The 18,238-nt window shown below is 40.1% G+C and overlaps 1 protein-coding gene across 1 annotated transcript in view; it reads left to right on the forward strand.

The window, feature by feature from the left end:
• Nucleotides 1–2,153: 2,153 nt before the first annotated feature.
• Nucleotides 2,154–18,238, forward strand: part of grk3 (G protein-coupled receptor kinase 3) — a gene marked incomplete at its 5' end in the record, with an annotated part of 191,892 nt that continues 175,807 nt past the window's right edge. The window contains 1 exon segment of the mRNA XM_037692311.1: nucleotides 2,154–2,230. Coding sequence (XP_037548239.1) covers nucleotides 2,154–2,230 — 77 coding nt within the window.

Genomic DNA, 18,238 nt, shown 5'->3' on the forward strand with positions numbered 1-18,238 from the left:
TACTTAATTACACACATTTGAGTAGATGTAATAAATGACTAATTCCTGTTTAAATGCAATTCATCCTGCCATACATGCAGTGTCTTCAGACTTTGCCAGCAAATTAAAAGTTGAAGCTTAATCATTAAATTATTATCTTTGTGTTAGATTTATTTATAAATCACATTTAAACACTGCTTGTACCAATTACATTAAATAAAAAGTAACACACGTTCTCTATCACCGTCATTAATCAGAAAACAAACAAACAAACAAACAAGCAGCTTCAGCTACAGAGAGACTGACGTTACGTTTTCTCTCTTGAAACAGAACAATGTGTTAAATTGTAGAGACTCACCTGCAACACACGAGTTGGGAGTGAGACATGTATCAGCTGCAGCTCTTTCCTCCTCGTGACTCCGACATGTTGATGTTTATCTCCGTGGTTCTCCCGTGTCGTGTCGGCGATTTTCAAAGCAGCATGCTTCTCATTTTTTTATCTTTGTGAAGTTCTCCAACACTTTGGAGTACTTGGGTCGAACAGTTTTCGCTGCGTCGGTCATTTGTAAAATTTACTTAATTTCCTTTGAAAACAGCCCCTCGCTCTGTTCAACTCGCGCTGCAGTTTTTTTTTTTCAAACTTTATTCAGGCAGTCAGCATTGACCATGAACTGCCCGTGAACAAAACGAAATGGCTCCGCAGCGCCGTGAAAGATGCATAATCGCGCGACACAACAAATCGATAATGGAATTCGTTGCCAACGCTTTTAATCATCGATTTTTATCGATTTTATCGATTCATTGTTGCAGCCCTACTAACCACTCGGCCACAGCCACAGCCACCCCATGCACAAACCAAAGCAAAACTCCCATGATGCTGATTCAAGTTTCGCCTGCAGATTTAGTATTTATCGCCTTCTCTTCATGGTGGTGGGTGACCATGAAATTCCCTGTTTGTGTGTTTGTCTGTTGTACAATACCTCATGAAATGGTGGATGAATTTTAATAAAACTACGGTACTATAAAACAATTTTTGGGTGTGCATCTACAAATTATCTTTTGGAGTCAACCCAATACAAAATGACTGCCACAGATAATTAACCTAACAAACACAATGTTGGCTATAATTCAGTAAATTTTGAAGATATTGAGGTAATTTGTTGTGGCATTAGCAAAGTCATCCATGATACATACTCTTGAGTGCTAGCAGTATGCACAAGATATACAAGGATTGCTAGTTTCAGTTATTGAAAAATGCTTAACAGCCTTGAAGAGGAACACAACTTATTTGTATCCAAAGTTTCATGACTTTACCAACAATATATCAGAACCTGTGAAAGTATCTCTGACTAAATCAAGTGGTTTGAAACAGAACTGTTACAGATATATTTTATATGTAACCATTAAAAGTTAATTCATCTTTTACTAAATAAGTAACAAGTTCTTATCAGGAATGTCAGTAGATCGTGGAAAAAGCACAGTGTCACTAAATGGGTACCTCTCAGAAAATTAATTATAAGCTTGTGTAGTTTGAGTAAAGCCAGTAAAACTAGGCTGCTCTGGTTGTTTGGTTGCAAAAGCTCAAAATTCAGTGAAACTGCAATAGAAAAGTAACTTATTTTTTTCAATTTCAGTCATCGACTAACCTTCAACAGTTATAGCTCAGTACTGGCTATAACAAAAATTGTTCTAAAGCGCATAACAATGTAATTTAACTGAGAAAGCAGTTTGTATTTCTTAGCTAACACAACACCTGAAGCCAAATGTTTGGCTTGCACGTGCTCAGTGTGTGCCTGCAGCAGTAAGTACAGGTGAAGCTTTGCTCAGCTTTACTCTCTTACCCTGTGTGTAAGGTGCTGATAAAGTGTTAATGGGCCTATGAGGGGGGTGCTAATTGATTTATTCTTCCTAGTCTTATTCTTTTTAACACCCATTCCCAGGGTAGCTTGTATCTCTCTAGACTCCCTCCCCCAGAATCCTCCCATGTGTCCCCTGCCTGTGGTTCCCTCTGTCAAGGGACAGGTGGCAAGGAGAGTTCTAAACATGGGTCAGGATCTCAGAGAAAACTGGAGGAGGACATTGCCCGTATTGCATGTGGCTGATTGAGCCAGCTATAGTTATGTTAGGTACATTAATAATTTTCTTCCTCTTTCCCACCCTTCCTGTCTTTGCAGTATTCGTAGTGTTATGCAGAAGTACCTGGAGGACAGAGATGAAGGGACGTTTGATAAAATTTTCAATCAGAAAATTGGTAAGTTTTCCTCATTTTTTGCATATTGAGTGATATTTTCCATCTCAAAAGAAGATAAATAAGCTATCATTCAGTCTCCTCTTATCCACTTAAAACTTTTCAACTACTTTTTTCATGATTGCTTTTGTTAGAACTCTGCAAACCACACAGCCTGAAAAGCCACTTGCTGACAATACAATGCAGCTTAATTTATCTAGATTTAAGGTGTAAGGCCTTAATTGCCATTTTTTTTAATATATTTTAGAGTTTGAGTATCTAATATCAATATAAAAATATGAACAAAACCAATATTTATATTAAACAATGAATATGAAAATCACATCAGATAACTAGACAGGTAGTTTAGGTACACAAGTAGTACATTAAAATGGTATGTGCATTCACATTATGGTAATTTGTACATGCAGAGCAGAGGGAGGTAAATGCATAATAAGGTCTTGTCAGAAATGTGGAAGGAGGATTACGATAAGTTTTATGGCTCGTGGAAGTAAACAAATCTGGTGGTCCTTGTATGGATTGATCTGAACCGTTTACCTGTTAACTGTAACAGATGGTGGCAGGGTGTGAGGGGTCTTTAAGGGTGTGCCATCAACAATGCAGGAAGTGGGACAAGGAAGGTGTTGATGTCTGGCAACTGTACACTGACAATTCTTTCAGCAGATTTAATCACACTCTGTCTGGCCACCTGTTCTGCTTTGGTGCAGTTGGTAAACCACCCAGTCCCACAACACAACACTCAGCTGCACACCAGTTCAAGTTCACAAACAGCTGCTGTGGCAGTTTTTTTTTTTTTTAATTTTCTTTAAGTTGAAAGCTAAGCTTTCCTGAAGACCAAATCTGTATGGATGTTCCAGAACAAGTCCTCAGTCACCGTCAGACACAGGAACTTAAAAATGGAGACTGCTCCTCCATTGATAAGTGGGGAGTGGGGTGCCACCCAGACCATCAGAAGTCAAAAATGGCTTATTTGTTTTAAAATGTAAAGACACAAGTTGGGATCCTTACTAGATTCACTTTATTCCTATATACTAACTCATCATCAGTGATCAGACCCAGCACTGGTGTGTTGTCTGCAAATTAGAAGATGTAGTTGGATTGATAGGAAGGGGATTGGTCAGTGTGTAGAGTAATTGTAAATGGTAAACGAATTGTACTTATATAGCGCTTTTCTATCTTATCCACATACTCAAAGCGCTTTACACTACAATCTGTGCCTCATTTACCCATTCATACAGCACTCTACTAGATCTCTACAAAGCTAATTGAACAAATCATTCTAAAGAGACTAATCAGTGATTTATCATATTCATACACTGATTGGACACACATCAGTGTCTTGCCCAGGGACACTTCGGCATGTGACTTCTGGTGGATTTGAACCCCCAGCTCTTGCATTGGAGGACGACTGCTCTAACCACTCAGCCAACATCAGGTTTTCTGCAAAAAAGATCAACCAGATCAGTTTTAGCATTGCAGTGGTATTTACTGGATATGTGGGAGCCTCCACAATTAAAGGTATTCCAGGTTGCTGGACTAACTGGTTTAATCAAGACACCCCTAAGGGAACTGGTGACTTTGAGACTTTTGGTCAACTAATGAGAAGGTATCCAGCAATGGGCTGAGTTCACACACTTGTGGGGCACCAGTGCCAGAATTGACGGCTGGTGTTTCCCAAGTCTAACAGTCTTAGTACGGTTATCCTGCGGGACAGGTACCATCCCGCACATGGCCTATTCCATCTGTTACGCTCAGGCAGAGGGTACTGGCCTATTGGTGCCAGGACCACCAGAATGGCTCACAGTCTGTACCCACAGGCTGTGAGACTGTTAAACGAACAGCACTTCTCTGAGACCCCGCCCATTATCCTAACATCTCAAATCTCCATGACAATGACTGTTGAAATGGATATTGCATTACTGCAGCAACCAGTTACTCTACCCCTTCAACATCTGACTGTTTTTATGGCAATGACAATAAAGTATTTAAAAACAACGTATAAAGTATGTATAAGTCCAGAACAGTGAACACAGTTGAGGTTTTATTCTCACATCGTTTTGTTTTGTGATGAGTTTAGATGGCAGGATGATATTAAAGGCTGAAGAAGTCAATGCAGAACATGTAGGTGTGTATGTTGGTTCACTCCAGGTGTTCTAATGTTCTGTCATGTACCATAGCTGTTGCATCTGTGGTAAACCTGTTCTGTAGGTGCTGGTTTAAACAAGCTGGTCTGGTGTCTTTATTATATTTCATGACCAGTCTTTCCAAACATCTGAGATGTAAAGTGGGAGAGGCACTGGCCCATAGGCCCATTCACAAACATGATCTTGGTAAACCTTCTGAAGTTGAGGTGTGATTAAAAATGCATGTGAAGATCTCAGTCAGCTGGTCAGCACAGTCTTTCAGGAAGCAATCTGCCACATGATGAGATCCAGCTGATTTTCTGATGCTGATGCTTCAATGGTACTGTCTAACATCCTGGGGCCTTGAGGTGAGAGCAGCGTTGTTGGAGGGCAGGAACTGCAGCAGTTAGATTCTGTTGTCTCTATCAAACTGATGCTAGAACATGTTCTGTAAATCAAAGAAACGTCACTGTTTACAGGAGATGACATTGTCCTCATAGTCTGGAATTGCTTTTGTTCCTTTTCACACTTGACTTGAGTTGGTACTGGTGTTTAAACAATGTTCCACCAGCGGTTTGTTTTTTGCAGATTATACACCCTATCTCAGTGCCATTTTATTAGTGCTCTATGCTGCATCACCGTTTATCAATGATTGCTCTCATTAGTGATTTGCATTTTAAGCATAAACATAAAAACATTCATCATTCTTCACTTGTCAATTTTCAAATGTTATTAGAATATTCAACACTTTCCCCCAAATGTTTAGCAATTGTATCTGGAGGGAAACGGGACACTGAACTCTCTTGACAGGTAAAGCGCTTGCATTTTAGTCATAGAAACTCCAGATGTAGCAGCACTGCCTTTCAGTGGTGAGCGAGTTTTAACAGCTGTTTAAGAAGAGAAACAGATCCTTGCTGGTTCTCGTACCCATTGAAATACAAATACACTGAAATGGCCACCGAAGAAGCCAGATGCTACTTGTATCACTGTGTATGGTTCATACACAGTGATACATATTAACATTTTGTGTATACTTTATGCTCGGTCACTGGTTTACAGTCACATAGACATAACATTATTTTATGTAAATAAAGGCATAATTTCTCCTATTATTACCCAACGATGGTGCCCAGCCTTGTTAACAGAACCATGTCAGGTGTTTTGTGCTGACAAAACACTGACCCAGTGTGCTACACTGATAAAATTACAAAGTAATCATTATAGTCAGACCAGAGCATAACTGCTCTTCAAGTAATTACACAAGTACTTTACATGTCTACTTAGTCTAGCCAGAAGTCTGCAACCAGTTAATTTTACTTACTGGTACACTATTACCTTAAACTTATATAATGTGGTCTTTTCGTCTCATATGTCTGGAAATATTTAAACCTTATTTAAACATGCACTTCAATATTTAAACATGGATACTCAAGATTAAAAAAAAAGCCTATTCTCTGTTTCATTGTTATTAAGCATATATATTCTACCTGTAAAACAGATGAAACACATTATGGTTTTTACTACTATTATTGATGAAACTAGTCAATATTGATTATGTTAAGAAGGAAGATAGTGGGGTAAGGAAGGTAAGGTATGTCTTCCAAAAGCTGATGTCATCTACTATAAATGCAGAGAAGTTCAGTCTGACTGTATTGGTGTGTTTTGCAGTGCCTGCACTAAGAACTGAAGTGTGAAAACACAAACTAATGAGAAAACAAAATGTTCAGATGGGCTCAGAGCTGCTGTGCCCTTGTGCGCCACCATGAGCTGATGACATTTTTAAATAGCAGTTCAAAAAAATGAGCTCGAGTGAAATGAATAAGTAGTGTGTAGGTTTTTATTTATTTGTTTATTTATTTAATCTGGCAAATGGATATATTCAAAATTCTTTATTTTTCTTGTACATGAGGCTCTACACAAGCTCATGTACAGGTTGTATAGAACTGAAAATATATATCTAGTATTCAGTTGTTGACATTTCTATTAGCTAACAGCTGACAACAGCAGTTTTCAAATTAAAACAATACAAGTAATTAAACAAACATCAAATTTTAATTAATTTGGTTAATTTGACAACTGCATGAGTTGTTCCCACAGTTGTTAACCTGGTGTTTTTGAAGTAATGCAAATATTGAAAACAGCGTCTGGGTATGTCACAAAATAGATCTGAAAGTAGAGAAGTTGCTTTCTCTGCCAAAATACAGTGTGCTGAATGACTTCTGAAATCTGTTAAAAAATCTAAAACTAAATTGCTAAAGGTAAAACAAGCAGACCAAAGCTAAAATATGCATTACATTAAAAGCTAAAATCAGCAAAACTAGCTAAAGGCATAGAGTAGCATCACTATAGTTGTAAGTAGGAAAACAAGGATGTAGTTCGAGTCCAAAAAACCAACAAAAGAAACTATAAACAGGAAAACCGTTGTGTGAATGCTGAGTCAGCAGTCACACTGTTAAGCCCTGTAAGTCCAGTAGTGCACAGATGCTGCACCCAAACAATTTGAGCAGTGTTTGTGTTCATCCACAAATCCAATTCCTGGGAGAGGACTCTTTTTGTATAAAGTTCATGAGCTGTCTGTTAACTGTCAACCATACATACAGGCGTGCTTTTGTTTCGGGTGGGGGCAGCTTCATATTAAGCGTTTGCCGCTGTGATTCAGTGTTAAGGTTCATGCTTCCTCTGGCTCTCAGGGTGGAAGCAGTGCCTTTGTGCCGGCTCAACTCAATGTTTTCATTCTGAGCTGACAGGCTGTGTGCCAGCAGTTGTGGCATACCAGGGTACCACAGCCACCCTGCAGACTTCTTCTAGGTTTACTTACTCTTCACTGGTCTCAACCTCCCGTAACAATAAACTGTTAATTGGCCCAGCCTCCTTTTTTTGGTCTTCAGCTCCATTATTCCTGTCGGACTCGATCCTCTTAATTATGTCCCGCCACTGAAGGTTAGGCCAAAATGTTTTTGCCAGTCTGAGAGTTTATTTGTTGTGTTAGTAAAATATTCCATGAACCACTGGTTGGATTTTAATAAAATCCTTACTGGATCTCTGTAACTGGTTGACTTTTGAAAAATGCAACAATGGCTACAGCTCAATTAATTAATCAAATATTGAATTAAACTTGGAGTGTTAATGAAAGTCATTCGTTACACACACTCTGAATGCACTAATACATTGGGAAATCTTGCAGTATCACAGGTGATTGCACATAACCTTATTTGGAAAGTTTGACCAAAACAACCAAAACTATCCCTTCTTATCAGATGTCTTCTGGCATGAAAGGCTGTGGGTGATATTATCTATTCAAGAAATGCAGTTTTTTTAGATCTCAATTTGGTTCTGATTTTATACCCTTATTCAGATTTGTATATCTTTAGATTTGCAGATAACACCTTTGTGAAAATTTTTTTAAGCTTCAGGAAATGTAAAGGAAAAAAAAAACACTAGTATGGTAATTTGTCACTGTTTCTCAGAGATATTTGGCATGTTCCACTGTGATTCTCTGACAAACCAGTTCAAGAAGAACTTAAAATCCACAGTAATAAATCCACAGACAGCCCAGTAAGTGGATAGAACTGCAAATGAAGTTAAGACTCTCCAAACTGCCAATATCCTAATCTGATCAAACTGCAAGACACACATTGCACAACCTAACCTACCACAACCAAAACATCCAACATTCATGTTCCGGACTTTGCAGAACATTTTCAAAAGTTTTGTTTTCAAGCGAAGAGGCAGAAGTGTTAAGTGACTTGGGAGGGGGCGTATCTGCTATAAAAGTGTGCATCCTAAACAGGTTTTTGATGAAAGTTCACAAAACATTTTTGGTTAAGACATATACATACCTGCAAACTTGTTGCTGTTCGGCGATTTCAATCAAAATATGTCATTTATGTGAATCATCTAGATCTGAAGAGGTTTTTTTTGTATGTGTATGGGGGTGTTGATAATGTTTCAGTTCTGGTATCTCCCCTGGCTGCAGTGTATTGATCACGTGCGAACACACGTTTAATCAATCAACCTTTATTTATACAGGTAAATCCCATTGAGCCTCGAGGACTCATTTACAAGAGAGACCTGATTTCAACAAAGAAAGATGACAACAATGGACAACAGCAACAACAATAAACAGTTATAAAAAAGCATACTACAGTTTTTTTTTTTTTTTTAATACATAGACATTTAATAATTCATTGCATATCATCACCATAGGTTAGGGTAACGAGGTGTTCTCTTTGGAAAATAGTACAGGAAACTGATTGGTGCTCTCACCTGCAGTCTGTTTCTGAGTTAGGAACACTGCACACCTGCTGTGTATGAGACAGCACGACCTGCCCTGCTCTGATTGGGTAAAATTATGATTGTGCTTCTCTTTATTTGTTAAAAGCAGTGTCCGTTTTGGCTACTGGACAACTTGAGGCAAGATCTGGTTGTCTGAGACAAAAATAGGTTGTCTCGGTCAAACGGGAACCACTTATGTTGACCCCTGATAACAAGTATGAGCTCTAGTGTGTATGTGTTGTATTCCTGTTGTTCTTTTTAAAGAGCATTTAGCCTAAAACAACCTGCCTTGCTTTTTAAACATCCATCACCCTTTAAATCAGCCATATTGTTAATGTCTTTATCTATGTGAGTGAATGTGTTCTTGTCTAAGTTTTGAATTTGTCCACTTTACTCTGTTTTTGTTGGGTCTAGAAAATCTCTATTGAACCTCCAACTTGTGTTACTGGTTCTGTGATATTATTCTTGCTCATTTATTTAACTGATCTAGCTTTGTTACTGTGTTGGTTTAGGCAGCCAAGCTTAGGTAAAAAGTGCAGAGATGGGGACTACATCAGAGAGTTTGTGTTGTACGGTACATATTTGAATGGTAAACGCGTGGTTTTGCATGTTTCTGTAACAAGAGATAGCCGTTTAAACACCATCAACCAGAGAGAGCATCATGCAACATTGGAGGGGCCAATGCGGCTCTGCTGCTGTTTCATCTATTCAAACACAACCTGCAAACCTGAGTTATTGCTTTTACGATCTACATTCTGTTTGAAAAAGTACTAAACAAATCATGTCTGTTGATTTGTTTCCCCTTACTCTATTAAATCAAATTAAACCTTCTCAGCCATCGCACTGTTACTTAGTTAGTTAGTGCAAAACTTAATTCTAGGCTATGCACAAAGGCAACTGCCTCCATGTTTGATTTAATTTACTGGAGTACACTTTAGAAATTAAGGTAAGCAGATCTGGATCAATGTTAAATAGTTATTTGTAGGGCTAAATGATTTTGGAAAATATTCTAATTGCAATTTTTTACCTCAATATTGCAATTGCGATTTAATATGCAATTATTTTTCAATGTCTTCTTCTGTTTTTTTTCAACAAACACAAGCAATAAATCAATCGGTTTCAATTGCAAAAAACTCCACTGTTTTCAGCTACGCTGCAACTCTATTTCTGCATTTTTTGTGTAGCTCCGGGATAGCAACTTTGGCTAAAATGTGTGTGTGAGGGCATTCTGTACCACTTATCCATTATGTTTAACAAAGCCGTAAACCCAGGCTTGGTCACTATATTATATGAATGTGCATCATGTCTTTCGCTATGAACTCCGTTATTGCTCAAGTTATTTTCGCATGCTATTTCGAATTATGTTCATACAGAGTAATACCTTCAAACAGTTCGTTCAGTGTGTAACAACCTGCCCCCACCGCTACTGTAAAAGGGGATTAATTACATATGCTAAAGAAGTCACAGGCAGTGCCTGGAGCTGACAGTGCCTAAAACTTATACTGGTCGAGGAGAAAGCATAAGCTAGTAAACAGAAAATGATTCACTCACAAATGCAAAAAAGCCTCTCATAAACAAACTAACGATATTGGTCACAAAGGATAACATTTAATGCCCTTTACTTAATTTAAACAAACAAATCAGTTGTGCACACAGACAACCCAAACGCTTCATTCCCCCAACATTTCCCTAACGACAGACAAAACCCCACAAACCCCATAAATCAAAAACCAAGCTGCATCAACTTTCAGTCCGAATGCCCTCTTAGAAGGAAAGTTTGTTTGAAGGTGGGATGAGGGAATGCCCACTCAATCCATCCAGGCGTCGGCGCGCCGAAATAAAAAGAAGCAGTCTCACCAGAATCTCGAGGTCCATTTAGCGTGCCTCCCCTGCAGTCCTGGATAAGAACGAAGTTACTGATCCACCGTGATCCCAACTCAGGGTGATAAACAGTCCACAGGCAGTCCAGGGCAACAGCCTCACACCAAATCCTCCTTGGCAGGTGCGCACCCAAGGCGAGAGGGGGAAAACGCCATCACTTCCTCCTCCTTTTAAGTTCTTTTTCCCGCTGTCACCCCAAAATGTATTTTTACACAAACAAACAAGTTCAAACATTCATTCGGAAAATAATCACCTTACAGGGGACGATAATTAATAATAAATGGTCATATTTGCAGCGTAGACAATATCATAAAATAAGGGAAAAAAACGAAAATACATCTCTAACACTGTATTAAACGGCCAGTGCTCCCAATCCCACGTCGCTGGCATCACGATGTACCTAGAAGCCAAGGTGTGACTGTGGCTGAGCGAGGACTAGTGGAGATTGCAGCAGTGTTTTCAGGTGTTCGAATGATGCTTGACACTCTGATGACCACTCCCAAGGTACATCCTTTTTTAAAAGATTATTCAGGGAGCAACCAGGTCGGCCAATTTGGGTATAAATTTGTGGTACCATCTCATTAAGCCGCAAAACTTCTGCAGGCCTTTTAAGTCAGTAGGAGATGGATAGTCGGAGATGGCCTGGATTTTGTTTGGGTCTACCTCCACTCCTTTTCCAGAGACCTTATGGCCGAGGAATCTGAGACGGGCCTGAAGCAGACAACATTTCTTTATGTTTAAGGTGAGATGAGCATCATGGAGCTTTTTAAACACAACCTCGAGATGTTGCAGATGTTTTTCAATAGTGTTAGAGAACACTATGATGTCATTGATGTAAACAAAACATTTTTTTCCTTTTAGTTCTTCGAGAACTGTTTCCATTAATCACTGGAAGGTGGCGCCCGCGTTCCTCAGGCCGAAAGGCATTACCTTAAACTGGAACAAGCCTTTATGGGTTATCATGGCTGTTTTTTTCTTGCTCTCCTTGCTCATGGCAACCTGCCAATAGCCACGTTTGAGATCTAAGGAACTGAAGAATTGAGCATCTCTGTTGGCTGGTACTTTGCTTATTTTAACCTCCTAGGACCTGGCATCCACATATGTGGACAACCTGGCATCCACATATGCAAGAGTCCGGGTCTTAGGAGTTTAAGTTGAAGCACTGGTCGTTGGCATTCTAGTCATGCAACTATCATAAATGGCTTTGTGGTGTTTTTTTAAGTGTTGATAAAGATTTGAGGTGTTATCTCGAGAGGTAGCAGCAGCAACAAGGCAGGTTCTGCACAATATGTTGTTGCGCAGCATCTTCTTTTTTATAGCCAAAATAATTCCAAACAATGGACGTGTTGTCCCTTTTTGGTACCAAACTTTCAGATGTATCAGCTTCTGTCGAGCCTGACGCCACTGTGCAACCGGTTAAAGTGCAGTGGTAACTTCTCCTGCTCCCTGCTCTTCTTTGCTCCGCTCTGCTCACTCGCAAGCAGGGATGGAAGTAACGAATTAAAAATACCCACAGGAGATGGGGCCAATCCAATATCGTATCGGGCTCCGATACAGCATAATTTACATATCGGATTTTTCCGATCCAACCTGCTGAGATTTCCGAGCCATGATGCATGTCTGTGTCTTGAAACATCTCCACATGTGATTCCCTGCCTGCTGTTCTGCAAGTTGGCTTCAAACTATGGAATGGATTTCTTGGAACAGAGGCATGTCTCATGAAACCCAGAGTAATAAGACCTGCCTCACATTCAGGAAATCCATGTCATAGTTTGCAGACAACTAAAACATGAGCAGAGCAACACTGTGGCTAACGGATAACCAACGTTTATTCGAAACATGTCCGCTATGTGGAAGTATTTATCACTAAAAACACCACAAAACAAGACGGCAACGTACAATGTCTGCAGAGCCACTAAACCGAGAGGAAGCAGCTCGATCGCGACCTACAATACAGTGAACTTAATCAAACATAGCACCACATTAAACTGCAATAAGTTAGTTTTACATTGGACATTTAAGCTCTGTGGCTTCATCAGTGTGTTCTTCTCGTTCAGTCCAAAGAGGGCTGTCTGATTTTGGTCAGCCGCGCTCAGTCTGCCTGTCTCGAAGGAGGGGCAGACTGAGCGTGGCTGACCAAAATCGGACTGCCTGCTATACATATATATGCTTTATGTCCATCCTGGACCTGGACCAGCAACCTGTCCCTCCAGGAAAGCATGACCAGATGGTGACAAATATAATGATGATGATGATATCGGAACGGTATTGGCCAATATCCCGATTTCGGTCTCGGAATTGAATCGGAAGTAAAAAAAAAAAAGAAAAGTGGATCAGTGCATCCCTAATACTCACGTTACAATAATTAAGTAGATTTTTTTTCAGTACTTGTACTATTATCAGTATTTCTTTCAAGTGTGTAATTTTACTCATACTTAAGTACAATTTAGACCATGTAATCTACTTGGCTACTTTGCAATTTTTAAAATCAGAAGTTGCTACTGAGTACTGCTGCAATTTGAATTGATAGTCAAACTGTTCACCTGCATCTTTGTAGCCAATAAGTCTCTCAGATTTCAAACGTGCTAATTACCTATGATGTAAGCAAAGGACAACTCCGTAGAGTGGAGAGTCATTTATGGACCAAAGATTTGGAGAAAAAGCCAAAATGGAGACAGAGGACAACACTGTCAACAGAGAAAATGATGAGATAAAGGCTGAGGACGAGTGCCCGTGGCTGTACCTGGAAGAATTTTTCATGTACAGAGGGTGAAAAGAAGACAGTGTCCAGATGCAAACTTTGTTTGATCTCTACGGTGATAGCAGCTGACAAAACTTCAGCATCTAATCTCAAAAAATATATTGTGGTATACGAGCTTTTACAACTACCTGCATGATATTGCTTTTTAATTGTTTGTATGTGTGGGTTATTAGTTTGGCTAAGTATGCAAAGATCTTAGTTATTGTCACTGCCATCAGTTTGCCTGGTACTAAAATAAAACAGAGCTTCTGAACATCTGAGAAATGTGCTTTGAATGTTGCTATTATATGCAATAAATCGAACTGAATGCCTTATATTGACAACACAATAAAACATCAATTGATTAAAAAGTAATTAATACTCTATGTAGCTTTTGAGAAGAGTACTTTGTACTTTTACTTAAGTATTTTTATAACACCAGTACTTTTACTTGTAATTGAGTACAATTTAAACAGTGTAACAGTACTTGTACTTGAGTACACATTTTCAGTACTCTTTCCACCTCTGCTCACAAGTCAAGTAACCAGATCACATGACCAGTCAAATTGAAACCATGACAATTAGAAAATCTAATTTTATCATATTGCGGTATTATTGCAAATGTAATTGTTCAGCCCTAGTTATTTGTTATCAACTTGGCTTAGATATTTGTGTGTTTTCTGTTGTATTTCATAAAGTCTTCGCCCTTTAAGACTTTCGCTAGTGGGTTTATCCTTTCACGCGCAGCGCAGCACTGAAAACTTTAGTCCATGCCCACCTGCTGTGTGTGGGCCTCACCCCCCGTCTGTATAAATTACGGTGAGACCGGGTAATCGGCTCCCATTTTTTCTTCAGCCAGCTTGTTAGCACTGTCAGAAGAACAAAGAAGGAAAAGTTGTCCAGTTTTGACCAGCACAACCTTTGCTAAGGATGCCTGGGTCTCCGCCACGCCAACCTCCTGCTGTCCCGGTGAGCTCTTTCTCCCCAAGGAGAAGCAGACGAACAGCCTTGTTCAAGGTAAGCGCCAAGGAGTGCTTTTTCGTGGCAGGCCGCTAACCACTGGACGACGCCATCGCCTTTTCTAATGTGTTTTTTCCTCGCGGTAATCGAATGATTTTCTCAAAAAAGGCGATGTTAGCAGCAACCCCGCTGAATGTTTTTTCTGTGGAGGGCTGCTACCCGCTGGACGACCCTACAGCCTTTTCTAACGTGTTTTGCCCTCGCGGTAATCGAATGATTCCCTAAATAAGGCGATGTTAGCAGCAGCCCCGCTGAATGCTATTCCGTGGAGGGCCGCTACTCGCTGGACGACGCCACTGCCTTTTCTAACGTGTTTTTTCTCGAGGTAAATCGGATGATTCCCTTGAAAAAAGCGTTGTTGGCAGCAGCTCCACTGAGTGTTTTTTCTTTCTTTCTTTTTTTCTGTGGCGGGACGCTATACACGGGACAACGCCACCGCCTTCTTTGACGCGGAGTCACGCAGTGAATCAGATGATTCCTCCGAGAAGGCATGCAGAGCTGCCCCTTCCCTCCTGGAGAGCGTTGTGATGAAAGACGAGTGGCCGAGCCGATGCTCAGTGTTTTGGGATATTTGTTTAAATAAAACCAGGATTCGGAAGAGTAATCAGCACAATGGTCAAAAAGAAATACACAAACGCTGTTCTGCTAAAATAATAGTGTCTTTATTATTTCGCCACAGATAACAGCGTAACAGCAAAGCAATGTACTATCATACTCGGATGTACACACACAAGTGTCGATGCATCAAACAGCTCTCACTATGACACAAGGCTGGAGAGCCGCTTCAGCCTGGGTAGAACCAAAAACACAGACACAGCTGGACGTCCCGGCCGGAAAGACTCACAGCAGACTCTAACTCTTCTCTGAGTGCTTTCTATTTAATACTTTCCACCCTCTGCATAACGTGAGAACATCTCCCAGTGAACAAAACATGCTCACCTGTACTAAAAACTGTGAGAAGCTTCGAAATGGCGTGAGAAACCTTGAGATAGCGTGAAAAACTGTGAGAAGCTTCGAAATAGCGTGAGAAACCTCGAGATAGCGTGAAACCTCGAGATAGCGTGAAAAACTGTGAGAAACTTCGAGATAGTGTGCGAGGGGGTGGGGGGGCAAGCCTCCTCCTCAGGCCTCTCGGGTGACTCACAATAACATGTACCAAAAACACTTTATATCACAGGTTAAACAGTCAGAAAAACAACATTTTATTATATTCTTTATTCATTCCACCCTTTGGTTTTCTAACTAATTTTGAAAATTTTTCCCTTCAAAATCAAAATCTTCAACATATTGCCTGCCAACCCATTCTTGGACAGATTCACACATAAAATTTAAAAATTCCAAACGGGAATTAAAACCCTGAAAAGTATGATTAATTACATTACCACTAACATGATAATTCAATATCATGATATCCTCTGGGACTGTGGTGTCGATTGTCATTGTGGCTTTTTCTGTCCCAAACCAATGGTCCTCTATTATTAATACTATTTTCATTACAGGGCTGTGTTATAATTTTTTTTGATTGATTCTATTCTTAATCCTTCTAATATAAAAACAAGTGCACAGATTACATATAGTCAATACACCAAAACAAATTAACAAAATAAGCAAAGGAGGGGCTGCATATTGTCGCGCCGTTGATGACATTCCTGTGAATATGTCCCACCAATGGTGAGCCGACGCTTGTTCTAGTAGCTTAGCCACATGTAAAACCTTTCCTTGAGCAATATAGGTGGACACATAGGTGGACACACCAAACAGGACTCCAGTCAGCCATCAGGTGAAAAGGAGGAACCCAGACCCAGACCAGTGGTCATTCCATATGTTGAGGGAGTATCAGAGAAACTGAGACGTTTATTTTCTAAACATAACGTCCCAGTGGCTTTTAAACCCCAAAGTACATTACGGCAAAGACTGGTTCATCCCAAAGATCCAGTCCCCCGGCACAAACAGAGTAATGTTGTGTATGCTGTTCAGTGTCAGGAGGGCTGTGATCAGTCTTACATCGGGGAAACAAAACAGCCACTGGCCAAAAGGATGGCCCAGCACAGAAGATCAACATCATCAGGCCAGGATTCTGCGGTCTACACTCATCTCCAGGCCAGCGGTCACCCTTTCAAGGATGAAGATGTTCACATCCTGGACAGAGAGGACCGATGGTTTGAGAGAGGAGTAAAGGAGGCCATCTTTGTGAAAAGAAATCGTCCAGTGTTAAACAGGGGTGGAGGCCTCCGGGTTCAACTGTCCCCCTCTTACAATGCTGTGATTGCTAGTATCACTCAGCCTTCTGTGAGTAGTAAACTGCCATCAGTGTGCTAATGACCCATTGTTAGGCTGATGGTCCTTCTTGAGCATGTGATCAGCTGGTTTTGGTTGTCAGCAGCAAACTGGTTGATCCACTCTGAGAATGTGCTATTTAAGAGACTGAGCTGAAAACAGCACCTCAGACTGAGGAAGTCTCTTGGATGAGAGACGAAACGTTTCTAGATTTTTTTGCTTTGTTTTGTTTTTTGTTTTTTTGAATGTCCAGAGGACCAGATTGAACTTTTTTGGATAGGTGGACACTGTTAAATCAGACACGTTTGACTTATGCGACTCAAACATTCGTTTCAGCTCCGTAGACCCATTCAATGCACATTTGAAACGGTCTAAGGAGACTCGCCGGGGGACGTACAACGATTTCCACTGTACCTCAGTTAGACGAGTAGATGAACTGTAATTGGTTAATTGATAAGTCAAGTTGTTCCAACTCCACAAGTGTACACCATATACACATCCAGAAAAGTAATTGAGGATGACTCCTAATTGTTGCTATGCACAAAGTGTGTTTGTTTGTGTTTGGCCTGTTTGCTATAGCATATCTCTAGCTGGTTCATGAGTCCAATCACACAATACCTCGTCTTTGGTTAAACATGGGTTAACATGACCTGTTTGCAGCATACATACCACTCCTTTATCAGCCGTCCCACATAGTTGCACGTCATAGGTGATATTTGTCTGTGGCTCAAACCATTCACCCTGTATTTTTAAAAACTAATATCCTTGTACAGTTATTACAGGTAAAACATGATACTTGCATACTGTAGTTATTTCACTTACACGATACTGAACCCAATAACCTTCACACATATATTCAGGATATTCTGTCAATTCAGGTTTTAGGACCACCCAATGTGCACTTGAAATGTTCCACAGCTTCCCCCACTCATGATGATTTGAGGTGGTCACTATTCTCTGGAAGCGTTCTTTCTGCAACTGTGCATGTATGGTTTCCAGGGTACACGTGGTCCAGTTCAACACCTGGGTTATGTTTTGGAGTACTTCTTCAGTATTACCCCACATCTTCAACTGCCAGTTTATTTCTTTTAGCAATAATTTGGCCGTTTCTTTTTTTTTTTTTTTTATAGATGGCCTACCTTCTCCCCTTACAGCCATCTTCTCCACACCATTATTATGAAATATTTATTCTAGTGATTATCTAGTGTAGTTTTTTTTTTAATAGGATAGAAAGAAAGAAAAGACAAAGTAAGACTCCAAAATATAAGAAATATACTCAAAGAGAGCACACGGCAAAACACCCGGCCACTGTCTGTTCACCTGCAAAGAACATGACAAAACACAGCAACAAAATACATATGTATAAAGAACTTAAAATATTCATGGCTTTGCAGTGTTTCCATAAATATATATATATACCCATACCTACACCTATATACATACATACATACACATGAATATACGTTCATATACATATCTATATATCTATATATCTACATATAAAGCCTACATAAGCATCCCTGCATCTATTTGTGTGTGGTTGTGAGCATGCATAAGTGTATAAGGCTTCTCTAATAGAACATTTGATAGTAACCGTGAAGCAGCAGAGACCCGACCCCCAAGACCAGAGGCAGACAAAAAAAGGGGGGACCAGAGCCCAAGGCCCCGGGAGGGACCCCGACCACGGAGCCCCCA

The sequence above is a fragment of the Nematolebias whitei genome, chromosome 18, assembly GCF_014905685.2.
Source record: "Nematolebias whitei isolate Nwh7 chromosome 18, NemWhi1, whole genome shotgun sequence".
NCBI lineage: Eukaryota > Metazoa > Chordata > Actinopteri > Cyprinodontiformes > Rivulidae > Nematolebias > Nematolebias whitei.